Source organism: Opisthocomus hoazin, chromosome 2, assembly GCF_030867145.1.
Source record: "Opisthocomus hoazin isolate bOpiHoa1 chromosome 2, bOpiHoa1.hap1, whole genome shotgun sequence".
NCBI classification, from domain to species: Eukaryota; Metazoa; Chordata; class Aves; order Opisthocomiformes; family Opisthocomidae; genus Opisthocomus; species Opisthocomus hoazin.
This window is the reverse complement of record NC_134415.1, coordinates 65,763,256-65,778,975: the sequence shown is the minus strand read 5'-3', so window position 1 is coordinate 65,778,975 and position 15,720 is coordinate 65,763,256. Positions and strand designations below refer to the sequence as shown.

Genomic DNA, 15,720 nt, shown 5'->3' with positions numbered 1-15,720 from the left:
AGTATGAGCTGTTTTTTCAGGCAGGAAAGGCAGAGAAACTAAAGTTGATTATTTGTTTTAAGAGGAGAAAGCCTGTAGTTTTCACACAGAATTACCGTCACCGAGTTATCTGGCACTAATGCCCTATTTAATGTGCCACAGATATCATTTGTGTTTATAATTCACAGTGAAATTAATTTTTTACCCCAGATAAAAATGACTTGTAACATCTATGATGAAATTCTGATTGGACAAAACAAAGAAAACCATCATAATTTCTGCTACTGATAAAAGGACACAGGAGGAAGGTTCAAGTTTGGCAAAATACTTAGCTTAATGTATGTGGAACCATTTTAGCCAAATGCTAGCTTGAAGAGTTTCATGCATGGTTTCTTGTCCCCTTAATTCTCTTGCCTCAAAGGTGCTGCAGTAACTGTTTGTGAGGCCGTGCTGTGAACCACATGAGGGAATTTGTAAGGCTGAAAAAAGATTCTCAGGTTTCAGGTGGTTTTTCATTTGGGCAGAGCAAGAATAGCTTAAAGGCCAGTTGCTGTGAATTAAGACTTCATCATCAAGTGAGCACATAGGTACGATTCTGGCTGAACTGGGTCCAGAAGGAGCAGCAATCATAGCATAGTACCTTAGGGCCTTACAGTGTTACATCACTGCGTGCTCTGAGCCCAGTTCAGCTTTCCATGAAGCTGGTGTGGGTTTTGCCATGGTTCTGAATGAGGCAAGAAGATTTTTCTTCATTTTGTATTGAAGGTGTGATTACATCTTGATTATAAGTCATTTGCAAAGAGCCATGTGTATTACAGATGGATCTTAGTGCACATGCACTTGTACATTGGAAAAAGGAAAATGATGGTGTGCATACACATCTACGTTAGGGCATTCATGTATCCAGGTATCCTTTTTCCATGCAGAAATTCTACAAGTCCTGTTGGACTTCATGGACAAAATCAGTAAATCTGGGGTGCATATCCGTATATGCTGCATGCCAATGTGCCTTCCACACAGAAGTTTGGCATCTGCAACAGCATTAATATTCCTCTGTTTTTTCTATTGAGTTGAGTTAATGTATTGTGAAGGTGGGATGTCAAAGCAATGCAAAACGTAAACATTATTTTTTAAAAAAAATTAAAAACCTGTGATATAATTAAACTGTAACTACAAGATAAAGAGTGAACACTTATGGCTTTTACATCGATCCAGCGAAGATGATTTGCTTAAATTTGATACTGCTGTTCCCAATATGTAGTTCGCCTTCATGTCTGCTCTCCGTCAAGACCTGATAATGAGCCCCATTCATTGTTGTTCTTAATGCATTTGTATGATTTGTGATTTTCACTGTATGCTTTATGAGGAGTTGTGGCCTGAGATTTGAACTGCTTCTCCCTTCACGCAGGGTATTTTATTCATAATGGACCAGCTATTCATTTATAGTCAAATTAAGTACCGTTCTGGTCATTAACCTTTGCTTTCATTCTTAATGATGTTTTTGTTGTCTAGCCACATGATATTTTCTTTGGCTATACCAAACGCACTTCAGTATTTTTGAAGTATCTTTTATATGTGAAGAACAAAACAATCTGTACTTTTGAAAAGGTGTTCAAAATAGACAGTGTGATTAAATATCTGATCCAGGAATTAGAAGACGTTCCTGTGGAAGTGATTGAGCTTGGAACAGAATCCACAGGCAGAGAGTAGGTACATGCAGGCAAACTGGCTCTTTTACAGTATCCTGCCAAGGGGAAGCAACATGAGGGAGAGAAGTCTGGTCGTAAGGAATGGGTCCCAGGTTGTGAAGGTAAGTATTAGCTAGATGAAACAGAAAACTGCCCTGTTAAGATTCTGATATCTGTTTTGGGGTATCTGCATCTACGTAAAGTAAGCATTTGCTGAAAGCTTTACATTTGAATAAAATCAAGTGTTGTTTGGTTTGGGGTTTTTTCCCACCATAGTGCTGATGTCAGGTTCACAGCAATTTCAGACAACTAAGCAGCTAACTTTCCGGTGCATAGAAAAATGTGAATTTCGCAGTGCAAAGCATTAACAGAAATGGCCCTCATGATATTCAGGGTATTTCTCTGTTAAACTGCAAGTGTTGATGTGAGAGCTTGCAAGGCAGGGTGCCTAGGAGAAAATACTCCCATCTCCAGCTTGCAGCCAAAGTAGCTTTGGCACGCACGAGAACAGTGACAAGACTCCACGCACCAAAAATCTTCTAAATTTGTAATGGTGTATAGTATTAAGAACTGAACAAATCTATATACCTTGTCAGCAGTATTAAGAGTATGCAGTTTTTTAAATCAGACATGATAGTTCTTTCCAAAGTTTCCGGATAAGAATAACAATTAAAGCTTGCTCCTTTCTGTATACATTAGATAGGTATAGGATATGTATACAGAATATGAAAATGGTAATCAGCTCTGTGGTGTTGCTCACTGGGGGCTAATAATGCTGGACCGTATATTGGAACTGTAGTCCGTAGCTCAGATTTCTTATTTCTCTCCTGATACTTGCTTTCCCTGTATGTGATCTGTGAACGTTCTGATGAAATAAAATATAATGCTCCTTTAAGCCTAGCTCTTACTGGGATTTTGCTGTGCTTACCTACAGCATGTAGGCATGAACCTAACTTCTTTTGGTATTATTTGTGCAGCCTTATTTAAAAGCAGCCTTTCTCTTCTCTTGTAGGTTCAATGTGAAATTGCAGTCATGAATTAATTTTAACTGTCTTTTAGGCAGTCCGTCAGTGACACGGATAAAAAGTGCAGACACAGTGAACATTCACTACTTCTTGACTACTTCTTGTCTTGATTCTGATATTATTTCATTAAGTATATAAAGAATAGAAAATAAATATGTACCATAAATTTCTTTAAATCGTGGACAAAAATACCCAACCCTTTCTGTTGTAGTTCTGAAGCTCTGTTTTGCTTTACACAAATGTAAGTAAAACTAAAGCTCTGAATTTTGTCTGAAAACCTTTCTCAGCCTACACCTCACATCTGTTCTGAACTCTGTAAAGCAGCCAGTGGAAAGTACAAGTTAATGCTTTCCACTGAGCCAGGCTTTCTACCTTGATGCTGAGAAAAAGATTAAGTATTTAATGGGAATGGTAGAGGAATCTTTCCATTCCTCTGTACTTCTGTGCTATGAACAATGGCATTCCTAGATTGCAAGGATACATGATTTTCAATGGAAGAGATGGCAAGCGGTGTAGTGGCTTAGAACACTTGATATGCACTTTATACATCCGTGGCATGCCAAATCAGAACAGGACTTCAACGATACACAATACTGAGGTGCTCCCTTTGGAAATTAAAATTGTTCTGCAGCAAATGAGAATAAACCAAATGTCAGTTCTCTAGTCCAAAATCATAGAATAGGATCATAGAGTCATAGAATAGTTTTGCTTGGAAGGGAGCTTTAAAGGTTATCTGTTATCTGAATGCACATTAAAGTCTAGGTTTTAGAATAACTGATGTACAACACAAACACGGACAATTTTCCTTTACTGTGGTTGTGTGTGTTTGGATGGTAGTTGTACTACGAATGGGCAGCTAGCTGTTGAAAGAGCTGTTTGTGTCAACGTGGTTTGGGAGGCAAGCCTGTTTTCTCTAGCCCTCTCTGTGGCTTCACCTCCTTGTGTAAATAGTCCCCCCAGAGCAGATCAGTTTGAATAAAACTGGTTTCTTCTACTTCTTCAAAGCACTTGGAGCTCTGGGCTGTATCGATGCAAGAAAGGGTCTGGCCAGAATTCTTCTGTGTTGCTTCTGGACATGGAGATGGGTGACATAGCAATACACACACATGATACCAAATAGCACAGAGACAGTGATACTGCCAGTGCAGTACCCATGAAACTAGTTTTGTGCTCTGTGTTACACCATGCCTCTGATCCAGCTTCCCCGAACCTCCACTTTCTTCTCCCTAAAGCTGCGGGGTATGACCAGCATATTGTGCCATACCACAGTCTGCTCCTTGCTTCCACCTGGCCAGAGGCAGTTGGAACTGAGCAGAGATGCCCGCTTTGTAGCGTTGTTCTGTTGGTCCCATGAAATGTTGCTGTACTGATGTTTCTTATGGCATCAGTATCACTAAAACTTTAAAAGCTGTAACTTCTTACTAGTTGGAGGGAGGTGATAGCCAAACTGTATACGCTTGACCTGCATCCCCTGAAGGTAACTGAAATCTAGTTCTAAATTCTTCTAGCTTTATTGAGAAACTTTTGATCCTCTGTCAAGTTTTGGTGTACAGGTTTGTTCTGTTGCCTGTTTTCTGTGTGCAGCTTGTGCGATGGGCCATGTTAGCTATGCCAACACAGCAAGCAGAATGGACAGGTGGGTGGCTGCTGAAGTTGGCTTAACCAGTATAACCAAATGTAAATGCAGAAGATGTCTTTGTTGAGGCTGTTGTGCTATGTATTTTGCTGTTCATTTAAACTAATCATACACCCTCAACAGGCCCAGAAATGTGGACTGTTTAATATAAAAGTGGAATTACATGTTGTGGAAATGTACAGAAAAGCAGAGACAACTTCTGCTTTTATCTTTTGATCATTTGCTCTTATCTTTTATGCTTAATTGCCAAGGAGCTGATAGCTTCCACCCAGCTGTTGTGGCTATCACACTGCTGTAATTATACCACTCTCTGTGCTTCTTTTTAATCTCTCCTTATGGTCCTTCTCCAGGATGCTACTGAAGTTATGTAGTTAGTGATCCTTTGAGATGAAAAGATCCTACAGCATCTGTTCTTTTACTGAACTTCACAGTGGATTTTTGCATGGAAAGATCAGATTTAACCAGCTGCAAATGTTAAATCAATTTAAACTCCTTTACAGAGTTGGAGGAGGAAAGGGAGGTGACTTTTCTTGCTGGTGCTTATTACGTGTCTTTCCCAAACTGTGAAAATCAAACTTTCACTGCATAAGTCAAAGCTAGCCATTCATGAGTAATGGTCGCTCTTTGCCATTATCAGCAGAAGTCTCATCCTAAGGTGTTTGGAAAGGTTGCTGTCAGGCACCACAATTCTGTAAAAGCTGCAATGTCAATGTACTGAGATGACAATATACTTTAATTTTGGTTCTGAAGTACTGGGAAGAGGTGGGAGGCAGCAGTTTCTTAATAAATGTGTTGCTTGTGCATTGTATTTGATTCAGTGGCTTAGAAATACTTTCTACTTCTGTGAGCCTTGTCTTTTAGTCAGTGTAGTGGATTTTGTTTCTTTTCTGCATGATCAATAAATCTATTTGAGAAGTCCCAGTGAATTGCACTGGTGAAACTCAATGGAAGACAACAGGAGTTTGCAGCTGTTACTGAAAACATTGTTTGGCTTATGATTATATCCCAAAAGGAAGGAGCTTAACTCTGAGCTCAAGGGTGAGTTTGAAGATTGGAAAGGGGCATTAGAAAATGCAGTTTCACTGCATGTAAATTGACTGCATTTGGGGTCGCTGAGGTTAGTATCAGCACAGAAAGTCATTTTGCAGCTCCAATGTATCTTCTACTGAACTTATGATTGACTTCAATGATTAAAACCAGTTCTTGAAAGACTGGGGAGGCATCTTTCCCCTTACCTGTAGAGTACAGAGGAATTGCTACAAATACTGTGGAAATCCCAAGGATTTCTCTCTAGCCTGCAACTCGCATCTCAATTTCCTTTACATCTTACTGATGAAATGAGCACTCGGAAGACTTGTATTTAGAAATGTGCAGCACGACTACCAAGTCGTCTTCCTGTTGCCCATGTCTGAGCGACAAAGCGAATGTTGAGACAGCTCCCTGGTTTTTAGATCAGTTCTTTGTCACATATCTTTGCAATCTGAAAAATAATGCCTCTCAAGTCTTTTATGTTTTCTCTCCTTAAGAAAGAAGTGGATTTCTTAAGCAGCATTTGGAACATCTGTTTCCGATGACTGTAGTTTGAACCTAGATCTTCATAAGAACTTCTCTGCTGGGGTTAGTTTTATTATGTCATTACTGGAAATAATAATTAAATCAATGTGTGTTTTTTCAAAAGTAAATTAAAAAATTATTGGTGTTATTGCACATTGAAAATAAAAAGTTGTAATTTACAAACTCCCATCATTTTCGCTTTTGTGTAGACATAGGCATCGTGTGCAGTTCACTCCGGCAACTGTTGACCAGAGGGCCACACTAGTGGTGCAGATTTTCTGGTACAGAATAAGTATCGAATGCATTTGAACTCATGCTTGATCCAGTGTGCACTTAACCAACCAGTTTTAATGAGGGAGGAGATCTTCTGCCTACTGGATCTTTTTAAATAGTCCAGATCAAAAGAACATAGTGCTAAAATAGAAATACCTTCTACTCACTTCTTTCTAATGTATGAAGTGTGAATGTGGACTAAGGCCAAAATTCTGTTCTGCTCTGGAGGTGGAATATGAGGAAGCTGTGAAAGTAATTTCATGAGCAGCAAAGCTAATAGCTTGCTTTATTTCCACTTCATCTCCATCCCACACGCCTGCAGAGGATGCTCAGGACCCCTCAAAAATACATAATGATGATATAAATAGACCATTAAATTCTGTACAAAAAGATACAGAAGATAAGAAACTAAAAGAGGAAGGAAAACACAACATCAGTGGAAGTGAAGAACTGGATACTTTTTCCGCTGTCTCTTCTGCAGAAAAAAAGACAGGTCTTTTTGGTTTTATTTGAAAATGAGATGGGATGGAGAAAAGCTGAGAAGTGACATGGGTCACTCTCAGACACATTTGCCACCTTATCCTGTGATTTATTATGAGCACTCTGGGAGCTGAGTGGCACCAAGATACTTGCGGAAATACTGATCTAGAGAGAGCTGTGCTTGCTTCTGATCAAACCCCGTCATAATGGGGTTACTGAACTGGGAGTTTTTAGTTGTTCTTTTGAATGCATTTAATCTTGATTAGGGCCCAGGAGTTTGTTACGCCTTCAAATAGCAAAAAAAGTTGGCTACTAACTTGGGAGATTTCTCCTATTTTCCTGCATCTTCTGAACAGTAAAGAGACAGAATGTCACGCAGGTAATTGCACTAGAGCGAATGGATTGCCCTTGGGTGCTGGAAAAGGTCTAAGTCTATTGCAAAGCAGGATGATTGTGATGAATAGGAAACAGAGGGTCTGTCAGAGGAGTAAATCAGTTAGTGACTGAATGGAAATGGCTTTGATAAATGATTGGATGTCAATATTAAATCAGTTGGTGGGAAACATTGTCATACTCTGGGACAAGGATAAACACTTCAGTAAGATACAGGATAGCTGTTTCATTTGAGTTCAGCTGTGCGTTTTCTAGTCAAGCAATCAGCTTCCTGTGATGACTGCAGTTTTTCATTTGTTTGCTTGTTTTTTGGCTTTACTTGAAGGGAAATACAGTGATCCCTATTTTATGTGCTTCAAATAGACTTGCTTCAATTTCTACTGGCAGATAACTTGCCATGATGTTTATTCTGCAGTGATAACAGTATAGTACCCCTAGCATATATACCAGTACTGCAGCTTTGCTATTGAAATAAAAGCATTAGAGACAAGTAGTAAATGCCATTTTGTTAGATTGCCTTTGTCCCATATAGCTTTAGTTATAATTGAAATTACCACGTTTAGAATGCTTTTTCTATTTGCATTAATTCTTGATGTAACTTAACAGTCAGTGTAAGGTAGATTATTCTTGTTTTACATTCAAGATCTAGTTATTCTTCTTTTCCCTGCAGTTTCTGATAGTTAAATGTATGCAGAAGCTATATACTAGAATTTTATTCTATAGTCACAAGAGCAATTTATTATTTGTAAATGATAATGAAAATTGCATGGCATATGGATGTCCAAAATATGCAATAGTATAAGGATATTTTATACAGTTCTTTGCAACTGAAATAAAGTGTCTTCTACTCTGTTTGCATGTCAGCTTTAAAAAAAAATGTCATGCACCCTCTAAATACTAAATCAGTGAGATTTGTTTCAATCTGAGAGTAAAATTTGTCCCCAAGACAGTGAAGACATTTTCACAGAAAGACAAACCTCCATGCCTTCGTGTTCCTAATGGCAAGGACTTTTATCCGGTATGCAAATAATGTGTGAGTCCATTTTCAGTTTTCCTTTGTTGTTCATCCTACCACAGGAGGGTTTTCTCAGCCTGTTTGTAACATCATCTCATTCATCAACATATAAACTCTAGGAAGTCGTGGCTTTTTTTATGCCATGTTTATTTACTGTGGTGTGCTGGATCAGCCCTCATCCCAATGGAATTCCCGCTGCTGTTTTAAAATTCAAATTAAATAGCATTTAGGCTTTTTAAAAAATGAAATGGCTAAAGTGCTTTAAAGTATGTATTAAAAATGTTCATATGTCACATGAGAACTCACATTTCTCAGTACTTTTAAAGCACTTACATTCAATATCCTATGTTCCCCTTTTCTGGGGAAAGGCATACCATGGGCTTACGACCATTGTATAACACAGGTCATAAGAAAAAAGGCAAAACGAAAGGAGAAGACAGTTTGTAAACTGATGCAGTAGCTGCATGGACAGGCACTTTTTGTATCCGAGGGTTCATTTTAGTTATTTGTATCTGAGGCAGTGATAATCTATGAGATACTGAGAAGAGACACGTAGCAGCTGTCCATTAGTTAATGCTGGCTGCCGCGCTGTTCGCTTACGGATGTCCCCTTTCTCTTACAGTCTTGGCTGTATTTTTTGGTGGAAGTATTACAGAGAAATGGAAATGCTATTGTATTTTGTAATACTGTTCCATACTGTAGTGTCGCAGTTTCCCATCCATACCTGTTTGCTGTTCTTTGCATGTCTCTTTTCATCAAGGTTTCTGATATCAGTGTAGCATTATAGACTTCCTGCTGCACAGAAGAACTTGATACACTGTTATTTGCTGTAGCTTTTATTTTTCCTTTTGTTTGCTGGTTATATTTTCATCTTTCATGTGCTATCATTAAGTCAATGAGTTGGGCAAATTACCGCAAGTGATCCTTTTCAAGCTTCCTTTTAATATCCCCTGTTTATTTTTCAGTGTTGCTAGATTAAATGGTTCTGTAACTACGTTTGTTCAGAGGCTAGTTCAAGGATGTAAATTATATTGATAACAGGTGGGAATTCCCACGGGATTTTTTCCAAATGTAATCTCTGTTTCTTGTTTCTTTATGAAAGTAGAAAGTGTTGCCTATAGAAATACAGATACTGATCCAGAGCTGGGGAGAATATTAAAAAAAAACAAACGTGTTTTGTATGATTGCCAGTTTCTACATAGTGTTTAGTGGAGAACTCAAATTTTCTTTTTGGTATGATTTGGGGGACTGCAATGCAGCAGAGCATTATATTATACAAAGCTCTATTATGGGGTATGAATAGACAGACACTTTGTCAAGAGATTTTTTTGATCCATTTAGATGTATATGGAAAGCACTTCAAATAACTAAGTAGAACCAGCTAAGGAAGCAATAAAAAATGAATAATAGTGCAGTATAGTAAACACAAAATGGGCTAATTATAGTCTGAAATCAAATATTGAAGTTGGATTTCCAAATTTTTAGTGTGCAGCTGTTCATTCTGGCTCTAGAAGAGGACAGGAATTGGAGTCTGCAGCAGAAGGAAACTTGTTATGCAGAGGATCCAATACGGTATTCTTTGTGATCCCAACGGGAAAGGACATTGCGAAGATAATAGAAGATGGATTCAGCCAGATTTACTGGCATATATTTGTTGGGCTCATCAGCTTTTTCTCTTCAGCTTTCCTCTTTCTTCTTCCCTTTGCCTTAGTTCTTGTCTCCCACAGTATTTTGTGAATATATATTGTAGGTCATCTATCTGAGTAATTGTCACTGTGGTTAACCCTTTTGCTTTGTTACAGACTCTGAAGTGCACTATCAAATCATTTTCAAACCTAATGCATTCTTTTCTGTGGAATCTGGTTATTTATTAATATCTTTTAATGCTATAGAATGAGGTTAACCTTCTGGTTTTGTGATTTTAGGTTCAAACCCACATCTAGAATAGAGCTGGGGACTTGCAATTCAGAGAAGTTTCAGTTACGTTGGAATCGGTCACTATGTTTACAAGATGCCATTGGCACAAGTGGCGTCACTTCGCATCAGACTAGTGGGGTCTAGGTGGTGCTTGAAGGAACCCCACCATCCCCAATTCTCAATGCTTAGCAAGTAGACATCTCTCTTCTCAACAAAAGTCATTACAGTGATCTCGTAGCTGATCAGTGTGAGACTGAGGTTCTGGCTTCATTCTTCAAGAAACTTCCTACATAATTTTTGTCAAAAAAATTCCTCATCTCTCCATTAGCAAAATGTCTATAATAGTTTTCCCAAAAAGTTGGTCAGATTTGATCATGAAGTGTGCAGATATAAAAGTGTCCTGAGACCCTGTAAAGAGAAGAAACACCACAAGGTCTGGACTTCTGTGTGTCCTTCCTTCACCTCATGCTCAGTTACTTTCTTCTTTAGCCTGTTTGGAACAATCAGGTGAAACTCAAAGGTTTGTTTCCCTGCTTTCCTCATGGGGAGTATGAAAAATGGAAATTGTTAATTTTCGTGTACCTCATAAAGTTAAGACAAAGTTTTAAAAAGCAGAACAAACCCAGCTGCATTATTATATGATTTTTAAGCATTGTGAATCAGAGTACCAAGCAACATTAACTCCACAACATGCATTAATTTATTTTAAGTTCCTTCTGGGTTTTTTTGTAAAAATGACACTTGTGAAGGATCTAAATAGATTTTGTTTGCTTTGTAGGTGGTGGACTGTGCTTGGGATGAACTAGTCAAGATCTACACTCCATCGTGTCTGGCAGTTCCTGTCTAGAGAGAGAGCGAAGAAGATCTGACACACCAGGAATATTTCTCTCTATCCCCACCACCAGACTTGTGCTAAAGGGTCAACTGTGTCACTAATCTTAGTGTCTCTTTTTAAGAAAAACTCTGCTTGAAAGGTATTGTGGACTTAAGCATGCGAAGATTTTAGGGCTTGGTTCACTATACAGGTGGTGCTTGAGCCAGCAAAACATTCAACAGCTACTGAATGGCTGAAGAGTGGCCGTAGCGGATAGGAGCTGGTGTCTTCAGAGTAGAATCACCAACACAATTTTGTGATCTGTCTGGCTAATGTTGAGAGCAGAAGCCTGAATCTTGTTGATCCTTCTAAAGAATAAACTAACTAGCAGTGTATTTTGAGGTAATGTCACTGTAGAAAAGAAAAGGAAAAGAAAGAGAAAAGGAAAGGAAAGAGAGAAGAGAAAAGAGAAGAAAAGAAAAAAGCGGCTTTTCACTGTAAAGTACTGTAATATCAGCCTGAGGTTTGTATCACTCAGACGCATTTATATGTTTTGCTGTGACTCACATTGCATTATTTTCTTGTGCAATATGATGAATGCTCTTGATAGACAGTAAATGTCATAGTTTATAGCCAGCTGATTTGTTTGACCTTTTTGATTGCCACTTCACAAAGATGGTAAAGATTATTTCCATGTTTTTTTTCCCTTAGATCTCCTTGAGTAAAACAGTTGATCAAGTCACGCAGAAAGATACTCTGATAGTAGAGAAAATGCTTAGGAAAAAATGAAATATATACAACACTAATTGGATCACAGTCCTCAAGATTTAGAGATAGGACAACCATCTCTTTTATGGGACTTCTGTTTTCACTTAGAAAGTTTTTCCAAGAGAAGAAGAGGACTGTGGCCATATATTCAGCGTTCTGTACCTCTGATGGCCAGACCAAAGTGAGAGCTGATGTCCAGACCAGTTGAACCTACATACATGCAGATTAACTGCCTGGCATCAGCATAGCAGATCCAGTGTGGCCAAGCTACTACACTTACAATGTTATGTCCAGCATATAATAGGTATGTTGAGTACTTTGCGTGCCCACTTTGACTCCTCAGCCCACATGCTGGTGTTTTCATCTGAGTTTTCCTGGGGCAGGTAGAGACGTTCAGTTTTTATGCTTTTCCAGTCTCCTTTGAATACTCCTGCAGTTCTCATTGGTATATGTCAGACTTCTCTCCTGGTTTCCTGGTAGCCTATTTTCATGGGTTTTTTTACCTTCTTAAAGCCGTCTCCCTTCTGCTCTTACCCCATATCATCAGTCTTTACCGCCAAAAGACTTTGCAGTTCAGGTCTTTGCAGATCTCTGGTTGAGTTTTCATAGTCTCCTCTTAATGAATGCTGTACGCTTCTGGGTTGCATCACTCATGTATCAAGCAGCAGCAGACATCTGCTGGATGCTTTGAAGAAACGAAAGAAAGAATTCAGCAGAGCTAAGACTTGCAAGCTGCAAGTAAAGAATGAAGTCCTGTCATGGAGAAAGAGCCAGGCAACTTGCAGGTAGCCACGGGGAGATATGCATATGTTGATTTGGTGTTAGGGCAAGACAGAAAGAAACCCTCTTCTACAACACGTCAATTTGGATTCTGATAGAATCTTACATTTTTCTGGGTCAGTGCAAACTGACCCCAGAATGCCATCTTCTCAAGCTGAATTAATAACAAAAAGTAGATTTTTCTTCTTTTTTTGTGGCACCAAATTCCAAATGTTTACTGCACTTCAATTCTGTGTGCTGATGATTGATGCAACGATAAAGCTGTGCTGCATACAGCTTTCAGCAATACCATGTGCCATAAAATCTAATTTTAGGCATTAAAATTGATTATTTCAACCTTAATAGTTACTCCATTCTTCTGCTTTATCTCCCTTTTCTGCTTAGACTACAAATTACTTGTCTTGAGTGAGTGGAACATTTTGGTGGTGGGTATGTATTTTATATGCGTGTTTCCGCAGGGAGGGAGAGGGAGGGATATTCCAGGATGCTGCCATAGCCTGGCAGTTGGAAGGGCACAACTGGAAAAACATAGCATGTGGGGGTGGGGGGGGAAGAATTCTGAACACGCACACTCAACACATGGATTAAACCTTTTCTTAACTGCCTTCTCTCCCCTCCTGTTCTGGTTAGCCACAGTGCTGAGGGCTGCTGCATACCCAGAAGATGCTCATATCAAATAAAAACTGTGGCCTTTAATCTTCCTGCGTGATCTTTGAATGGAGAGAATGTGCTGTAACATTTCTGCAGTGTGACAGAAAAACCAATCTGGCGATAGTTGTTGCTGATTCTTAATTCTCAGGGAATGTTTGCTATAAAGTTTTTAAAGAAATACTTTTTGTTTTATGACCACAATACTAGATTCTGTTTTGTTTTTTTTTTTTTACTGAAACAGACCTTTAATGACAACGATATTAAAGATGTAATGTATTCTACTTTTAAACTTGCTGCTGTGGAAGATTTACTTTTATGGAAACCCATAGGTTTCTGCTTGGTTCAAGAAACATACTTACTAATTATGTTCTAAAGGAGTGGATTTGCTGTTCTACAATGCTATTAAATTAATTGCACACAGTATCTTTGGCTACACTCTTGTATTCATTTCCCCAATTAAGAAATGTTGATCAAAAAGTAAATGCAGCAGAAGATACCGAGTATCTTATAAGTAGAGAGCATTGTAATCATGGTTTGTCTTATATGAATATTGGATGATGACTACATTTCTCCTCCGTACTTGTAGAGACCGTACTTTATGCAACTTAGCCTAGCTGTATGTCCCATCAGGTCTGCATTTTGATAAAGGAAAGCTATTTAAAATGATTCTTTGTGTCTGTTTGTGCAGACTACATGTCAGTGATGAAGTCATCTCTTTTTTTCTACCCAAATACAGCACTGGCCTCAAATTTAGCTGTGCGGGCACGGGTGTACGAAGCCTTTCTGTAGTACAGCTCAGATTTGAATGTGCTTAGGGTCATGCGATGGGGCATGGAATCAGCTCTGCACAACGGTTTCCCTATATACCTCATGGTTGCATTAGACCCTAATTAAAGCAAACTGTGCATTAAACATTTTTAGATCTTTACGATTTTCATCCAAGAAACCATTTTTAAAAATTGTGCCCTTAGGAATTGGACACCAATTTGCTCCACGTGTTTTTTTTTTCTCTCGCCCATGTCATTGTACCTAGGTGAAATGCAGAGCTGAGCATAATTTGCATCAAAGGATTAGAGTTAAGGTATCGGAATCATCTCATTATTATAAGGAACCACAGAGCTATTCATTACTATGATCTGTGCCCCACTGCTAGGCCAAAATTTTCTAACAGAGTCAACTCATGAACTGAGCACCCGCTGCTCTCTGGATACAGAACAGCTACTGTGAGGGAACTCCCTTCACTGCAGCGTTGCCTCAGGTGATGTCCTTCCGTTGCTTCCTCCAATTCCTTCCTAGGGAAGTGCAGGAGAACTGATCTTTTCTGCGTGTGGAGTGGTGGAGAGGCAGTGAGAGACAAGTACTGGGCCTGACCTGAGTCCATGCTGAGAAGGGGGTGGTTTGGCAAGGGATAGCACCTTTCCCTCCGCCCCCTCCCCTTGCTGTGTAGAGACAAGACTAAAATTAGGAGCACCATGAGAGATGTTGCAAGAGAAGCTGGCCTTGCAACACAGGCGAGTTCCAAGGGGCAGGATACGGTGCCTGGGACACGGATGCTGGGATTCCCAAATCCAGTGTTAGTGCGGCCTGACCTTGAGCACTGTGTGCATCTCCGGGCCCCACAGTTGAAGAAGATGAAGGTCCTTGAACACATCCAGGGGAGGGCAACAAAGCTAGTGGAAGGGCGGGAAGGCAGCTCCTATAAGGAGTGGCTGAGGACTTTGAGCTTGTCCAGTTTGGAGAGGAGGAGGCTGATGGGCGACCTCATTGCTCTCCACAGCTTCCTGAGGAGGGGGAGTAGAGAAGGAGGTGCTGAGCTCTTCTCCCCGGGATCCAGTGACAGGATGCACAGGGCTGGTTCAAAGCTGTTCCAGGCGCAACATTAGGAGTACTGAGAGGGTGGTCAGACACTGGAACTGGCTTTCTAGCAAGGTGGCCGATGCCCCGATCCTGTCAGTGTTTAAGAGGCGTTTGGACAACGCCCTTAATAACATGCTTCAGCTTTTGGTCAGCCTGCAGTGGTCGGGCAGGTGGACTAGATGACCGCTGTAGGCCCTTTCCAACTGAGCTATTCTGTTCTATTCAAATTTTTACCCTTCTGATTCGCTTGGTTTTCTGTTTCAGTCAGGGAAGTATTTAGCCCCCGTGCAGGCCTGCAGCTTGATCCTCTGCAACGTCAGAGACTCGCTTCTCCAGTGAGGATTCCACTGGTGGAGGGACAAAATTGTTTCCTCCAGAGGTTACGCTTAGGTGGAGTCCCAATTACTACAGTATTTCCAGAAAGCACAATCAGATTTTTTTTCCTGTCTGCACTTCTTTGGCAGCGGGAGATTTTTTCTTTTCTCCTGTGTGGAAGCACCGTCACAGCGATCCACGCGTTCCTTTCAGTTGTGCTGTGTGGGTGCTTGGGATGAGCCCAAAGGGAGGCTGGTGCCAATGCGTTGGCACGGTTCTGCAGTGGGTTTTAAAGCCAGATTTGGTCTCCAGTAAGCTTAAATGAGAGCTTCAACCTTTATATGCCTTAATACTTCAGACCATTTAACTGTGAGTTTACACTGTATGCTGCAGTGCAGCTGCTGGAGTGGGTGAAGGCCCCTGAGGTGGAGCGCCCCGTGACTCCAGGGAGGTGACCACAACTGACATGTCCTTTTGCCTGAAAACTTCTGGGTTTCGGTGCATGCTTTCTTCCCACCCTGCCTTAGCAAAGGTTAAACTTCCAAGTGTCTTGATCGCATCCGCGGCTTTTGTGA

The 15,720-nt window shown here is 40.0% G+C and overlaps 1 protein-coding gene across 1 annotated transcript in view; it reads left to right on the top strand.

Moving 5' to 3' along the window:
* The window catches only part of PEX7 (peroxisomal biogenesis factor 7), a 47,495-nt gene extending 34,055 nt beyond the window's left edge, over positions 1–13,440 (top strand). Inside the window, exon 10 of the mRNA XM_075413963.1 lies at positions 10,739–13,440. Within this exon, the coding sequence (XP_075270078.1) occupies positions 10,739–10,807 (69 nt within the window). The 3' untranslated portion in view covers positions 10,808–13,440. The remainder of the gene's footprint in view (positions 1–10,738) is intronic.
* Positions 13,441–15,720: the final 2,280 nt, after the last annotated feature.